This window comes from Scophthalmus maximus, chromosome 4 (assembly GCF_022379125.1).
Source record: "Scophthalmus maximus strain ysfricsl-2021 chromosome 4, ASM2237912v1, whole genome shotgun sequence".
NCBI classification, from domain to species: domain Eukaryota; kingdom Metazoa; phylum Chordata; class Actinopteri; order Pleuronectiformes; family Scophthalmidae; genus Scophthalmus; species Scophthalmus maximus.
In genome coordinates this window covers 26,429,931-26,447,227 of record NC_061518.1, presented here as the reverse complement: position 1 = coordinate 26,447,227, position 17,297 = coordinate 26,429,931, and the positions used below count along the sequence as shown (strand labels likewise).

The 17,297-nt window shown below is 41.0% G+C and overlaps 1 protein-coding gene across 1 annotated transcript in view; it reads right to left on the bottom strand.

The window, feature by feature from the left end:
* The window catches only part of minar1 (membrane integral NOTCH2 associated receptor 1), a 60,434-nt gene extending 45,596 nt beyond the window's left edge, over positions 1 to 14,838 (bottom strand). The window contains exons 1-3 of the mRNA XM_035629050.2: positions 14,455 to 14,838; positions 13,238 to 14,153; positions 10,901 to 12,382 (exon numbers count right to left, since the gene is read on the bottom strand). Of these exons, the coding sequence (XP_035484943.2) occupies positions 10,901 to 12,382; positions 13,238 to 14,092 (2,337 nt within the window). The 5' untranslated portion in view covers positions 14,093 to 14,153; positions 14,455 to 14,838. The remainder of the gene's footprint in view (positions 1 to 10,900; positions 12,383 to 13,237; positions 14,154 to 14,454) is intronic.
* Positions 14,839 to 17,297: the final 2,459 nt, after the last annotated feature.

The window sequence follows — 17,297 nt, the reverse complement described above, 5'->3', positions numbered from 1 at the left end:
GAATTTGAAATTGCAGATAAGTGCACAGGAATCTCCTACTCCAGTAGAGGAATGTGAAAACACCTCTATAGTGACCATATTTGCTCAGATACAAGTCCCTATAGTCAATGTCAGACATTTTAGAGGACAGAACCGGAAGAAAAACACTATTTTGTGTGAAGGGGGGCTTTAATTATTAAAACTTGCTCTTTTGTATAAACATTGAAAACCATTTACAGTATGATCTTGATTTTCTAATCTGATAACTTGCTTGTGTAGCCTATTAAGTTGCTTCATGTCATGATTCTGTCAACAATGTGAACTCTTAAAAAAAATCTTTTATTTATTCATGATTTGATTTACCTTCCTTGGGTATCTGTTTTGGTTAAATTACCTTTTGTTATCCTCTGTTTGTTTTATATTGTGTTTAGTGTTTCATTTTGACATGCACTTCCTGTTCGTCACTTTACATTTTCTTGTGTTTCCCTGTCATTGTCTTTATAGTCTTTGTGCTTCCCTTTGTTCTGTTTGTCTATTAAGTTATGTGTTAGCTGAACACTCTGTCGTTCTGTTCCCTGGTGTTTCATATCGATGTTCATTTTTGGGATTATCTGAGTTGTTTGTTAGTCTTATTTGTTTCATTACATTCACGTCCCTCTACCTGCTCTGAGTCTACCGTTGGGTCCTGTATTGCTAACCCTAACAGAACCAACCATCCAAAATATGGACCCAGCAGACGTTTTCATTTCTGTGGAGGAGTTAATGCCCAGCAATCCAGAGCCTCAGCTGCCCAGTTTATCCAGAGCCTCTGCTTAATTGCACCTCCAGTGACCATCTCCTGCTCCAGTGTTGTGCTATTCAAATCTGTTCCTGATGAAAGGTGGTGGCCCCGCCGACCCCTGCTCCATGTCTTGAGGTGTCAGCCCGTCAACTCCAGTTGGCGCCTGTCCAACACCTGTTCTAATTCCTTACCTCAGCTCAGCAAATACTTACGTAGAGTAGTGGAGTGACAATATTTTATTATTTTAATTATTTTTTTCATTTTACCAAAGGTATAATGCATCACTTATGGCACCGGCCTGCTGAATTTTCGATAGAGAAATGTAGCATGAAAAAAAAACCAAAGTTGGGCTTCTTATCTACTTATCAGCTTTCAACAAAGCAGTGACATTTTCCCAGGAACGCTGGAAGAAGGGGTGCAGAGGATACTGCAGCACCCCCTATTGTCGAGAGGTTGTAAGAAATATCAATTTTCATGTCAATGGATTACTCCTGCCTTTCGAAATGCACACAAGGAGATGACCACGGTGGAAAAATGCCGTTGCGAGGAGAGAAAGTGCAGCAGCTGCAGCAGCCTCGAGAAGGAGTTATTTTAATGTGTGATGTGTGCTGTGTGAAACGTGCTGCTGCTACACCAGAATTTCCCAGCTTGGGATGAATAAGGTATTTATTTATCTATCTATCTATCTATCTATCTATCTATCTATCTGATACGCGTCTCACAGAAATATTTAGGCGCATCAAATGAGATAGATGAGGCCTAATGAGATAGTTTTTGTGATTTACTGTTATGGATAATGATTTACACACTTATAGTTACAACTCAGTCATGATTTCCTTTCATCACTTTCATTGAAAATAATTAATTCCACCAGAGTTAGTCATTGTGTTTGTTTTCATGACAGACACTTGAGTTAATTAATACAAAGAAATTATATTTTGAATATTTTATGTTATGTTATGTTAATAATTTATACACTGGTCTACCTACTGGTCATATGGTGTGTTCCCTAATGACAGCTGAATTGATGAATATAAACAATTTAAATGTTGTGACACATGTATTTAACTGTTCCTCGTCACTGTGACCACGCACACACCCCAACTCCCCTGTCCCAAATTTCACCCATTGTCATCTGGTCGCACTAAACGCAGAGCGTGTGTGTGATGTAATTAGCAGGTGCCACTGCCAGGTGCACTGCTAAATATAGATCGGACGGACATCACAGATCATAGTGATGACAATTTTTTTTAATGGCCCTAAAGCCAAACTCTGCTAGAACAGTAACACAGTTGACTCTTTGCTGGTGGACCCCCACCCTTGTCACGACCCCAGCAGCCCCCCTGAGGAAGAGGGATTGGAGCTAGCTAAAATCACTGCAGCTGCTAATGCTAACGTCCCACCGGGTGGCCCTTTGACAGCTGTCAGGCAAGTCGCAGCTAATTACTCTGTTGGTGAAGAGCCTTTCCAGCCGAAAGATTTTATATTTCCAGTCTGGCGCTTTGGAAACGAAAACTTTACCCGATTTTCAAGTCAGGTTGGTTTTCAAGATGGACATTAAGAGAAGAAGATACAGCTTTATGCTTCTTGTTCTACTCTACTATACAGTAGAGCTTCGTCAGAGTAGACAGGATGAGGGATGGCACTAGAAGATTAGTGAAAAGAGGGTTTATCAATTGACGAAAGGCAGGGGAAAAGTCTCAGGAGGACGAGAAATCCCATTTTCACATAAAAGCCATTAACAAACTGGCAGGATTAAAAAGAATAGCAACTATAGCGTGTCATCATATGCAGTTTTTCAAACTGCAAGCAGTGTCAAGAGGGCCCTCGTTCACTTGTCGCCAGTCAGGATGTGTTGCAGATTTCACATCCTATGTCCGCGTACATGATGCGTTGAGTGCACCATGTAAATCGGTTGATGTTTGTCACATAAGTCATACTTTCTGTTGTCAGCAGGTATGACCATGGCTCAATATTGACATGCAAATGTGTTGTGGGTGGGACTGTTATCATTCCTGAGAAAGTTGGTGAAGATAAGACCACATGGAGTGGAGTAATGGAAGTCTGATTTTTCATGGCGGCAAGATTTCATGGCTTCTAAAACAAGTGCAAAAAGCGAGAACGATGTTTGCCCTCTTTTGGCTCCATGTGAGGCTGTAGCTAAAGTCCTACAATGTGAAAAGGCAACCGCTGCTGGAGCACTGGCGTGCGTAAAGACCCTGAAAGGACGCGTGCATGCCCTATACACTGAAAAGGGCTTGGAAGAATTAGTAAATAAGACCAAAGCATCAGCAGCTGCACACAACCTCAAGATGCCTGAGCCGGACCCTAGCAGCCTGATAATCAAGACACCATTCTGATTCCGCTGCACAAAATGGTTGAATATTTTATGCCAAAAAAAGGAGTGGCATCTTGTAGAAGAGTTGTTTGAGGCTCTTTAACGTGTCCAGTGTGAAATAGAACGACGATTTGACCAGTGGCATGATAACTGTGTCATGCAGGGAAAGCTCATTGCTTGCTGCTGCGAAAGGGGTCACTTGGCACAGAGGCAGACCTGAGTGCTCTCCAGTTGCCTGGAAATATAGATTTGTCTCATCTTCACACCCAATTGAGTATGCTGGGGGACCTAACTAAGCAGGAGGACTTTCGCTGTGTTTCTTAAATCGATCTCAGCCCTCCGTCACCTGAAAACCTGGCTGTGCAACACAGTCACACAGAAGAGGCTTACACACCTGGCCTTGCTCCATATGCACCATGACATTCTGGACACACTGGACATCCGCACTCTCATGATGGAGTTTATCTGCACCAACCTTGAGCGCAAGACCAACTTCTGTGTTCTACCATCTGCTTAACGTGTTTAAATGTGTTAATCATGTTTCCTTTCCTGTCGCCGTGACACCTTGGTCAATATTTATATTATGAATAGGTTTGCTCTTCGCTGTAAATTTCAGATGGTTTGTGTGTTGACCTGTACCCGGGGAATTTATTAAGTTACATTATTATTTATTTTTTTCGGTCACAGATCATTGAATGAGAGGAGGTCTTGCATGGAGTTAACATTTGAAGTACCGTCTTCAATTAAAAAGCCTGTTCATAGTCTTTTCCATTCGTTACTGTGTGTGTGTGTGTGTGTGTGTGTGTGTGTGAGCGAGAGAGAGATAGTACTACGTAATGTTATTTCTTCTGGTAAAACAGTTTGACAAGGATACTCCAGCAGTTAAGTAATGACTTTCATAAAGATTGGGGACTGTAATGAGACAGGAGGCAGATTGGTTTTTTTTGCTTTGATGAGTTTGAATCTTTCATTAGACCTTTCTGATGACTTGACAAAGCTCCACTAGAGCCAAAGAGCACAACATACACCTATTTTTACAGTTCAGTAGAGCCTGGTGTCAACTATTCTGAAACAGGCTGCAGCTCTACCCTCTGTTCTGGTGGCCAGAGTATGTTCAAGATTTGACAATCAATCGAATAACATATCAATTCCTATTTAACTAGATGTTAGCTGGCAACCCGCACCTGATAACTTTGCTTTGACTCAGTCACATACAATGGGCTTTTGAATATAGTATAGTTGAATAACTGTTTGTCATGACAGTTATTATGGTTAGAAATAATTTGAGTCACATATTAGCTTCGGGTATTTTCCAAAGTTTTTCGCGCAAGTGCTTTGAATTCAATTCTGCATCTCACTCAAAAAGGAAGTGATTCATACAAATAAATCCAAGATAAGGCTTTAGACTTAACATCCAACTAAGGCTCAAAACTGAAATTGATGATAGCTCCACATCAAAAGTGAGCGGGAAAAATACGAAATATAACCATAATGCAGTAATATAACTTTTATATTATGAATTTATTAATAAAAATAATTAATATAAAATAATAATATGGTATAATACTAATTATAATGTTTTATTTTATATTTTAATTCTAAAAATCGCAATTCAAATCCATCGTAGGACCACTGCGGAGCGGTTTCACTTTCATCCCTGAATATGGAACGAACGATGTTATGTCTTGACAAATGCATGTCGGTGTTGAAGTTTGCTGTCTGTTGTGACTTGCGTAAAATGGCGATGACTGAACTCAAGTCAAAGTAACATGTAACAACATGTATGTATAAATAAATTGCCAAGAACCCTCGGGGCCGAAATCCCGGTTCTGTAAACCACTCCCCACTATGACGTCATACAAGTTCTCTCAGCATCCTTAACTCTGACTGACTTCCAGCGTCCCTGCATTTTCCTGAGCTGTACTTTGATGGAGGATCTATCTGCCTCCAGTTGTTACTTGTTGACAGGTTATAAATACAACAGAAGCCAAGAGTTTTCACCCACCCAGAGGCCTTGGGTCCATGTGGCCATTTTAAGTCTCCCTAATTTGACAGGAACAATATGTTGTCTCAGTAAATGGCTGTGAATACAACTCATGACAGAAAGAGATGCCAAAGTAGCCACATGTTGATTATTTGTTGATCATTTTTGGATTAATTTGATAACATTTAAAAAATAAAGGAAAATGTCAACCGGGTTTCCCATAGGCCTAGGTGATGTTTTCACATGTCTTTGTTTTTAGTTCAAAAAACAATATTAAGTTGGCAATGATTCAAAACCATTAGACATGCTTAAACAGAGTTTTGTTTTTTACATTTAATTACTTGCATTATTAATCAGTTATCAATTTATCAGCTTTCAATTAATTTGCCTTTGATGAACTACATAATTAGTCAACTTATTTACTCAGCACTGCTGTCAGCTGTCTTAATAAGTGAAAGACACTGTGAGCTTTCACATATAATTAATGCACAAAGATATGCTGCATTAACAGCCATATGTCAAAACATATATTGATGTCATGGCATGAATATATACTTATACTGATAGATGCTTCAACTGTCCATTGACAATCTGACCAGCCAATCAAATCTTTAAAGATGATTTATCACTAGGGTTGAGTGATCTGGTGATTGCATATCATGATCAATCTTGAAGATGTCTAATAATCTACTGAGGGATTAAAGCAAAAAAAAAAAGTTCATGTTCTAAACACAATGAATATAACAGAAATGTAACTTCTAGTCAAACAACAAGCAGATCTCTCACATAATTTCTCTCCTTGAATTCACAGAAAAACAAGATGTACATAGCTTGATTCACATATTTAAAAAAATGTGCCATAGTGTCAATGGCCTGTACATAGACAGCCCCATTAAAAAGGTGACTAACTGCAACTTTACTATTATTTTACAAACTGCAACCATGAAACCAAGTATACATTTATGCAATGTGTCTGCATAGGTTTAATTTTGTTTCAGTTGGATTTTATATAATTACTCAGTGAGTCTACATAGTGGCTTGTTTCCTTTTCAGCAGTCATTTGCTTTATGAGCCAGAAAGGCTCCATTCTCACTAACTCTTGTCCCCAGCTAATAACCACCATCTTCTGAAATAACAGTTCTAACATGACATGAGATGAACAACCTGAGCAAAAAAAAAAATAATGTAGAGATGGATTTCGTGCTAGGAAGCCACTTTTGAGTTTTGTCCTCTGATCTTATTCTGTACATACAGTCTCTGGACACTTCTGTGGATCCTGGAATTTTATGACATATACACCCAGTCTACACCTAAAAAATGAGGAATCACACCATAGGTTCACAAACCCACAGAATGATTGCTGTGCTGACTGGCCAAACTATATCACGTCTTTATAACAGGGAGCATCTAATGTGGGATGTGTTTGAGAAAAAACAACGTGAGCTAGCAGCATGGTGGATGAGGAGCTGGTGTCCAAAAAGGACTCAATGACAGTGTCAGTGGACGGAAACATGAGTGTGTTTCACTCACATCTGTATAAACACACTCATCTGTATCTCCAGTATAGTACCGTAACTGCCCCCCCACAGAATACACTATCACGCACTATATTCACTACTGCAAAACACCAACGAGACAGTTGATCTTCAACAACCACAGCGCACACCACTGTGCATTATAACAGCTATAGGCAACTGCAGCATCACCAACAGATCTTCCGTTATGTCACTCAGCAACCAGATTTCACACTGACACCACATTACACAAAAACAAGCTTCCACATAAGGCTTCCATAAAAGTCAACTCATGTTTGGCCAGTTAAATGGTTGGTAGAGAAGTTCGGCCGATCATGTCACTGAACTTCATATCGTATATTGAACCAAATCGTGAGATAACTGTATCACTCCGTGTATCACTTGTTCATTAGTTTTTCAAAATATAATCAAAAAGCAAAAAAACTAAAAACTTGTTTTTCTCAATATATGTTTCCAAAACCAAAATGAAAAAAAAGTTAATTTTTCCAATTCCGATTTTGTGCTCAAATGAAAAATGGAAAAAATTGATAACAAGGCGTTTCATCCAATGTTAATATTTTAATTTGACGCAAGTTGCGTTACCGGGAAGTGACTTTTGACTTGTGTGTACTTCAAGAGAGCCAACTGACTATCCCAGACAACCAGCAGCAGCAACGGGGAAGGAGAAAAGTAAGTTAAAACTTTTGAAATAAATCTGTTATTGTGTCCCAAAATGTAGTTTACAGGTTTATGAGGGTATAATATAGTTGTTTTAACTTCATATCTGTGGGTGCTTTATCAAGTTAGACCCAATTTAAAACTTTGCTCTGACAATTTCGGAGTTGTTAATTGGCCTCGCCGACTATCCAGATGACCGGCGGTCAGCGCTCACAGTGCCCTCCAAGAGCAGCCTTATCTCGGCAAGTCCTTCCGGCAGGTTCCTCTGGCTCTGACGCGGTTGAACATGAGATATTTTTCCATTTTAGGTAAATCTAACGATCAATCACTAGTTTCAAAATTTAAATGTATTATTTGCTCTAATAACTTTGGCTGAGAGTAAAGTTAATGTTCATGGTTTTAGATGTTTATTTAATTAGAGAAGCTGTGGAGAGGAGGAGGGAGCAGAGATGTGCCTGTCTGACACTCTTGTAAATAAGTTGTAAATAAATCGTCTGCATGTTCTTATTTTACCAGGTATTGTGTATATTTGCAACCAAACAAAGTTCTATATTTTACAGTGTTTACATTTCATTTAAACGTTACAGTAACATTTAAATTAGTCAGATCAAGAAAAAGAACATTACAAGAAATTAACATATACAACATATTTACACACATTATATAAGTATAATAATATATGTATCTATCTACATAGCTACAGTTGGTGGAACATGGACACATGACAAAAGGTCATACAGCATCAGACATTATAAAAGTTTACTTTATCTTGCACTTTAACTATGTTCTAAACTTCTAGAGAACATGACGACATCAGGAGAGTGTAGCTGTCTACATATAGACATGTTCACCCAGACATGCAGACAGTACCTCTGGGCAGCAAACCTTCCCCGGACACTATTTCTGGAACAGGTCCCTCTCATCAGCCTCTGCGTTCTGGGCCCGGGCCTTCATCCCCCTCTTCCTCCTCCCCCTCCTCCTCCTCCAGGATATCACCTGCTGCCACAGAAGTGTTATGGAGGATGCTGCAGGCACCAACCACCTTTCGGGGTGAACAGAGGTCGGATCTCAAGGGCCCACAAGAAGATGTTGCACCAGTAGGTTTTCAGGATACCAAAGGTGAGCCCAATGATGCTTATGGTTTTTGAATGGTGCCTGTTGTACCGGGCTTCAACTTGGCCCGGTAATAAAAATTAATGTATTACAGTATTTCAAAGTCACCATAGTAATAATCTGCTTTGTCTCGTGTCGGTGTTATTGAGACCGAGGGTTTTCTACCTTCTACAGGCTGAAGGTTTGGTGTCATGATGGCAACCTGAAGCTCCAGACACAAATATCCTCCATTTCCCAACAGAAAGTACCAGTTGGTGGATGCAGAACAGAGGGGAAGATTTTTCTGTTGATGTAACATCTCTTCTGTGAATCTTTAGGAGGAAGAATCCTGATGTGCCACCATCGACTGCACCAGCAACTAGCAGAACGCCTCATGTTCAGCAAGGCGAGCAGCCGGCCTCCACCTCCTCCATCTCCTGTGGTCTGAAGAAATGAGTCTCTCTGTGTAGGATGGTCGTCATTTTCTCCACAACAGCATGTTGATGCTGTTCCTGGACAGGCTAAATGCTAGTTTCAAATCAGCTCCAGAAAAGCAACATGGCGAAGAGAAAAATGATTATGCAGATTTACAAAACTTTGCAAGTGACTAAGGTCCTGTTGGGGGAAAAGCTTTATATTTTTTGAGGACTTAAGTGTTGTGTATTCTATGTCATTATATTTATTGCTTAGTTGTGTCTTTAGTATTGAATACATATTCGTATTTATTCAACTATTTAATATTTATAACTGTATGAATTGTCTGATATTAATTGTTGTTATCTACCAGAATAAAATGTCCCTCTAACATCTAACCTGTGTGGTCAAGTCAGGTGTCTGCTTGAGATATTTCTGTCTTTCATTGCTTGATATGCAGCATAATTGCTGAGGTTCTGAGTCAAAAGTATAATTACTGTACATTATAATGACTAATGATGTATTTGACGCAGATGAAATACAGGTACTTCTTACATTAATATATATGTATTAATGTTTGTACAAGGCCTGTTTGAGTTGCAAGAAGACAAACAGCAGGTATGTATGTGGAATGTAGGCTAATCTTTTGTATTACATATACATAATATTACATATTTTATTACATTACATATATTCAAATACCGAACCTCTGTACCTGTCAGTTTATTAGGTACACCTTGATAAGGCTAAAGTGATACAGCAGTCCTGGAATAAATGTTAACCTCAGCCAGTTTTTAATATTATGCTTTTTATGTGATCTGTTTTTGAGTGTTGGCTCCCCATCCCTTCAGCCATTGAAATCAATACAGTTCATGGCAGTGACTTTGATGTTGTGGCTGATGGGGACACACACATATATATTCACTGAGGGGGTATATATATATGTGTTTGTGTGTAAACAGTATTAAACTGTATTGGTCTCTCTTGGTGTACGAAATTAACTGTCAAGTCTAAATATATGGGTCTACTCATATATTGTTAACAAAAACGCTTATTGATTAGAAATGCAGTATATATATCATATAGCCTAATATTAGTATTGTGACGAAATGCTACAACAGCGCATATCCATCCTTCATTCTCAATGGCATCATGGCTCGTCTTCACGGATCCATTCGTCAGGTGAGCCGTCTCTTCCTCTGGGTCAGCTGACAGCAAGTACGCTACTGTTCCAGTTGCGCAATGACCGTACTGCATCCCCCTGTTCTCGGGAGTACGTTCTCCCAAGTCGAACTCCCAAGTATGTTCTTGGAAAGTACGCCAGTCTGTACTTAGCATACTTGTTATTGAGAAATAGCCGTTGTCCCACAAGTAAAGGATGACCTCAGGGTCACGCAACTTAGGTCAGTTGAAAATATCAAAATTGGATGAAACGCTTGTTATCCGCTGTTACATTTTTTATTTGAGCATAAAATCTGAAATTTAAAAAATGAGTCATTATCCGTTTTTGCATTTTGGTTTTGTTAACGAATATTGAGAAAACAACTAATATTTTTTGGTTTTATTTTGAATGAACAAATGATACACGTCCAGGGCTGGGACGACTCGTCGACGTAATCGACTACAGAAATTCGTTGACTCAAATAATTTGCGTCGATGAGTCGCCCCAAACAACTAGATTAACTCTTGTCCCATACTCCAGTCCAGTGGTGGCGGTAATGCACCAAAAAGCTAGCAATCAATATAGAGGCCATAGTTTAAAAAGGAAGAAGAATAAATTAACAACAACGTTAGATTAGTCGATTAATCGAAAAAATAATCACTAGATAAATCGTTTGAAAAATAATCATTGGGACAGCTCTATACATGTCCCTACTCTGGATATCTCCAACTGAAGCCATGCATGCCGTGTTCCTACCAACAAAGCCATCTGACGGGGACATACTCTTTGTGAAGGAATCATGTTGAGACTTCCCTGTAATATAATTAGATATAATATACAACCTTGTATGCAACACAATGTGCATGATTTCCCACTGCACTCAATTTTTTTTTTCACTTAGATTCTGTATGTGTGTTTCTGACTCATTTAATAGTTAATTGAAAAACTGTGTCTGTACCTCTTTGGCTTTCCTGTGTCTGTCCTTGGTGTCTCTGTCCTTGTCCTTGCCCTCGTCTCCAGGGTGGCAGGAGTAGGACACAGTCCCCCAGTCCCGTGGAGAGTTGGTGATGCTTCCAACCTTTGAGTCAGTGGCGCTGTTCTCCTCGTTGAGAGAGCGGGATGTCCTCCTGGTGAGCATGCTCTTCTTCAGAGCTTTCACCCTGAGGCTATAGCTGTTACTCCCATCCAAGCAGCACCACTCCCCCAAGGGGGCATTGTCCACTTTGACATTGTGGACGGTGGTGTGGCACTGGAAAGTATGAGGTGAGAGGGTGACGTCAAGATGTGGTTGGGGGTGGGGGTGCGACTTGTTTGGGGTTGCATTGCAAGCAGATGCAGACGCCGTCTCCCTATGTCTTCCATTGGCAAGGGGCTCTTGGATTTTCTCATCCAGCTTGTTGAGCTTGGAGAGGACCTGGGAAATCTCACTGCGGACCCCTGACAGAGACTCCAGCTTCTTCTCAATTTCACCGATCCTCATCACCAGTTTACACACACTCGACTTGAGCTCATCGTCTGTGTTTTCTAGTGAATGGAAGAGGCGGTCCAGCTTGGACTTTGCTAGTTTGACCGTGTTGCGTTCAGGGGAGCTATCGCCTTCCGACTTCAGCGTTGCCTGAGAGAGAGACCCAGTGCTGTTGTAGAACGATGACTGGACAACTCCCAGAGAGTCACAAATACTCATGTCATCCAGGAAACGAAAAATGTCACTTATGTCATCACTGACGATCTCAGAGTCCTCTTCAGAGTGTTTGAAGGCGTGTCTCTCTCTGTCACTGTATTTAGCTGGGTGTTCCTTCACCTTCTTCTGCTCAGCCTGCTCTGTTTGAGTCCCAATGCTAGAGAAGTTGTCCCCTCCCTGAAATGATGGACTGCTCATATTTTTGTCCCTAAACCTTTTAGCTGCCTCTCTTTTGTCCAAACACAAAGGCCCACTTGCTATTAATACTGCATCCTTGTTTTTTATTCCATTTGTTTTCTTTGCAAATCCAGAAGGCGAAGCCACCACCTTTTCGTTGGGGCTCTGAAAATGCTGATCGTTGTTCGTGCTGATGATGCTGATCGTACGATGGTGGTTGTCTTTGAGCAACTTGCTGTTCAGAAACGACCTCTCAAAGTCTGGAGGTCCCTCTTCTGTGTTGAGACTGAGGCTCTTCACTGGCCACAACGGCTGCTTTCCTACTTTGTTAATGTGCTTCCTGCTGCTGACGCACTCAGAGACGGTGGTCGGACCAAAGTATGTGGACGCCTGTAGGTCGTCCAGACTCTCGTGCTTCACCCTCCGTCGGTCCTGAAGAGGGGAGTTGAGTGTAGGCTCAAAGTAAGGGTTGCTGTAAGGCAGTTCAAAGCTGTGGTTGAAGAAGGTGGTGGGCTTGTTTAGCTCTCTCCTGTGGTAGCTCTCAGAAGCCTTACTGCCCTGCTTGCTCTCAGTGGTGATGACCTACAACAGAAACCGAGTCAGGGACTGAGTTGGCTTTACAAGACACTCACAAACTATGACGCCCTCCAGGGGTTATTTATTAGAAAATGGTTTACTAAACTGATCAGAAAAAGAAAGAAAGAAAGAACTAAAACACTGTCAATGGAGAACCTACCCAAAACATACAGATACACATATGGAGTATAATAAGCTCCATATAAAACAGCTACAGCAATACAAATGTAGTGTGTTCAGTTGATATTATACCACGATGAAGTGCATTCATCGTGGTATAATGTCAGTGCATTTTCTTGATGAAAGGTTTTTTTGAATATTTTTTACTGATTTGAATTAACTAACAAAATGATGACTAAGCTCTTTAATTATGAATGTCAGATGTGCAGTCCATTCTGAAGTCACAGTTCGAAATGTGCTCTCACTTGAGTCTATGTCTCTGAAAAAGACTCTAATCAAAGCTCCACTCTGCTCCATTAGAGGTACATTACACTTTGGATAACTTTGAGTCTATTTCCCAGGTAAATCTGATAAACTGGTGAAAGAAATCTAATCCATGACTATTGTGCTCATCGTTTAAGTTTTAAGTCACATACCAAGCAAAAATATTATTATCATTTTTATTATTAGTAAAAGTAGTATTTTGGATTCATTTTATAAATTGAGTACTTCTGGATGGGTTTTTGACAAAATCAGACAAAATGTGTCATTTGAAAAATAACTGTATGAAATCAAACGGACTTGTAGACTTGTTTGATTGTATATATGAACTTGTATGTGTTAAGTTTTCATCCAAACGATGACAACAGGTACATAAACTCTCTCTCTCTCTTACGTCTATCAACAGCATCAAAAACAAACCTGCGGTGAGAAGGCAGCAAAGTTGTGAAAGTCCTCCTTAAAGACGCTCCTCTTCTGGATGCAGGAGTGAACAGGAAAGGGCTCTGGGTGGCCAATGTGCTGCAGGGACTCCTGGTCGGTAGTGGACTCGCTGTCTATGTCCATTGGAAAGTAAGTGCTCTGCATTTCGCAGGGCGGAGTGGGTGGACTGCTGCTAGGATACTGGGGCAGATGGTGAAGTTTGTCCAGAGAGGCTGCTCTACATTTCAGGTCCTTGCTGACCCCCAGAAGGAAATTGGGGTCTGAGGTGGGAATAAACGGCTGGCACTTATTGCACTCAGCTCTTTTAGGACAGGGAGAGGCGCTCTGATCCACAGGTTGCTGCTTTGGGGAGCGATGAGGGTGATGGTGGTGGTGATGGTGGTGGTGTCCATCCATGGGGTGATCCATGTGCTCGTAACCAGGCCCTCTGTCAGAGTCTTGATACTTATAGGCATCACTTTCAGACCTGCATAGGTCCACCGACTTGTTCTTGTGGAATTTGGCCCTGTGCACTGGGGGGAGCTTGTCTTTGGCCATGCCTCCATTCATCTGGATCAAGTTGAACATGGTGACGATGTCTGCGGCCACCATGAGCTTCTTGGATTGCGGGTCCTCCACAGAGCAGCGCATCTTGTCCTTGAAGAGTGTGGCTGGGAATGCGGGGTCAAGGCAGGCTGTGTAGAACAGCAGGCTGCGGAGCTTGGCCAGGTGCACCAGGTCAAAGTGGGCGCACAGGGACTTACACAGGTCCTGGTAGGACATGGTGTTGTGCTTTGTGTCTAGATCCTCTAAGATCCGGACCAGGAACTGAGAGTACTCTGGGAGGGGGTCCATGGCTGCTGAGTGGCAGGAGCAGGCCCACAGAAAAGGTCCTACCTCAACGGAAGCTTGGCACCTGAAAACAGCACATATCAATGTGCATTCACTGTTAATCTTTTCTGTTTTCCACAAATTTAGCATCACAAAATGTAATTCTGACTTACATAGTCCAGGAGGGGTCAGACAAAGTGCAGACACATTTAAATGCACGTATTTGGCAGTCAATAGTAATTGAATCGACGTAAAAACAAAAAACTAAGTAGAATTTCACAACAGGACCTATTATCAACGGGAAAAACAGCTGCGGAGCCACTGACAGAGCGGGCGCACACACTGGGACATCTGTCTTAGATCAGTTGTATTTGCATGACACTCACCCTGAGAGTTGTTGTTGTCAAACAGCGCGGGGAATCATCTGATCGGCTCGGCGCCTGCAGCATCCTCTCAGCAGAGAACCAACAAACGCCAGAGGTGAAGCCCGCAGCCAACACCATGAGGCGCTGGATCCGCAGCGCTCAGCCCCTCACACACACGCATCCAGAGACGAACTTTAAGTCATCCAATTATCCGTCCGCCTGCATTAGACAGAAGCCAACGGCAAACGAAGCGCACCGTGCATCTTCACACGCACAAATGAATGCTGATGAAATATGTCCGGGTGATGCTAAACATCCGGGCGGGTTTTACTGTCTCCATTGCTCGACGCTCTGTCACCAGTCACAGCTGGAGTGAAGACGCTGTACGGGAATTGGAACTGCATGCAGTGCTGAAATCAAACTTTCGTCAAAAGTGAAAGATTACACACTTACACTACCGGTTCCCCCTTTCAAAATAAGAGCTCTACAGAGGCGTTCCCCCACAGATGGTGAGAGAATTTCATACCTTGTAAGTACATGTAAAATTGAGACAAAGAACAAATACTACAATTTAAGTAAAGTAAAATACTGATTCCAAGCTGTTACTTAAACAAAAGTACAAAGGTCATTAATCGTGCTCATTTTGCAGAATCGATTTGTCGGAGTTGTTATACTTTTAATGTGATACTAATCTATTCACAATTTTCATTTATAATTTTGATTTCTAATTCATTATCAAGTAAGCAGCATTTTATTGTTGGGCCTGGTTATAATTTTTATGCAACTTAGGCAATTTAGAAGCCGGCTATCATTACATGTAGGCCTACAAGATTGCATCATATTGTTTTGACTAAACACTAGTTTAGGCTTTTATCAGTGTAAATAAATTTGGTTGTGTGGCAGCACAACCATGTAACACAATGCATCTAAAAACATCAAATATGTTAACATTTTTATAACCATCATTTATTTGTTCAATACTAAGATCTTTATCTTAAAAAGGAATAAATAGGCCTAATAATAATAATAACAATAAATACACACTTCTAAATTCAGTGTCACACTGAACTGTACTGTTTGATAAAAGTTGGCTCAATGGATTAAAGATGGATCAAATACATATAATAACATATCCAGTATGAGATTAGCTTGAAAGTGTATTGTGGATTCCATCATTTTTTTATTCCTTTCAGGTTTGTGCTTTTATTGTAAAGGCAGTGCATCTTACTTCCGGTCACAACCTGGTTAATTCTGTTATCGATGCGGTGCTTTGTTTCTGCTTCGAATGACGTAACACGTACCGCTGGACATTAGACATACTGTACATCCCCTCTGCCCCCTTCACACTCACTCACCTTGTTATGTAACATGATGCTGGGACTGTGCCACATCTCTGTGCATGAGCTCACTCACAGACCGTTCACAGCAGTGGAAAAAATATTGCTACACCAAGCTGAAGACAATGCCACAAATTTGATGCACTTCTGTATTTTCATCTCATACCTAGTTGCTGTTTTGAAATATTACATTTACCTACATGATGACTCAGAGGCTTCTTGCTGTTTAAAGGGACTCTCTACTTCCTCCTGAAAGGAGCTTGTTGGCGGGGATTGTAGACTCAAACAGATGAGGGCACCAGTAGGCTAGTTTACAGCAGCCTTGCTGGCTTGTTTACTTGTGCCGTACACAAGAGGAAACAGTGATGAAGTGCATATCACAACTGTCCTTGAAAAATGAGTGGTATTTTCTTCGACAAAGAGGAAAACATAAAGCTGTGGATCAACTCAGAGGCAAGGGAAGGGAGCAGAGTGGAGATGTGGATGCAGCGAGGTGGTGTGTGTCGCCATTGATGGCACAAATCACTTTGTTATAGTGACCACAATAGGCAAAGAATCATAACCTCGATCCCTGAAGTATTTTGTTTTTAGTATTTAGCTGCGGCCTGGGACACACTGGAACTGGCTCACAGTGAGCTCTGTGCAGTGTTTAAAATGAGAAGATGACCACAACAGACGTGAACAGGCTGGTCCCCAAACATGCAAAGTGAGCAAACCTGTGGGGAAAAAGATGGAGCAACAACGTAAAGTCAGGCCTGTGTTCTTTTCTTGGAGACATTAAAATGGACAGTTCAGTGAGAAGTGGGGTTGTATGAGTTACTTACGCAGATGGTGATCAGCGCTGTCATTTTACAGAGTTTGGAAAAGAAGTGGATATAGCGAAAGTCGAAGTCCTACAGTTGCAGAGGGGACCACCGAAAAACGTCTTTCTTTGCCACATTCTGAAATGCTTACCTAAAGAAAAAACATCTGTTCAATTGAACGCTAAATAATGTATTTTTAAACTGCTTTAGTTTGCCACCAGACAGTTGTTTATTTTTGCACTTCTTTTCAAGCTTCCTTCATCCATGTATTACTAAACCAACTCGCGCTGATGGAGACAAGCAGCTGTTTGACTCAGCTCTACCACGGCTTATTCAAGAGAAACAAGAAAACAAAAGTGAGTGATTATGAAATCAACAAAGACATTTCATTCACTGTGCACATAAGAGGACACCTTGAGTTCTGAGTTGAACAGCTGATTTGCAGAGTGATACTCTGATTCTCTGCACCGGTGCAAGTTGGTGTTGTAATAGATTGATGAAGTACGCTTGAAAAAAATGCAAAAATAAATGACTGTGCAGCTCATCAAACCACTTTACTTTTACTCTGAAGATTCAGAGAGGAAATGACTAAGGATCAGTTAGCTGTAGTCAAGCTACTCTGGAGTTGTTCATTTACTGGTTTACTAAGCAGCCATTAATTGGACTGAGTGGAGAGTCAGGATCTGGAGAGGAGGTGGATGTCTAAATCAACTGAGGGAAGCCC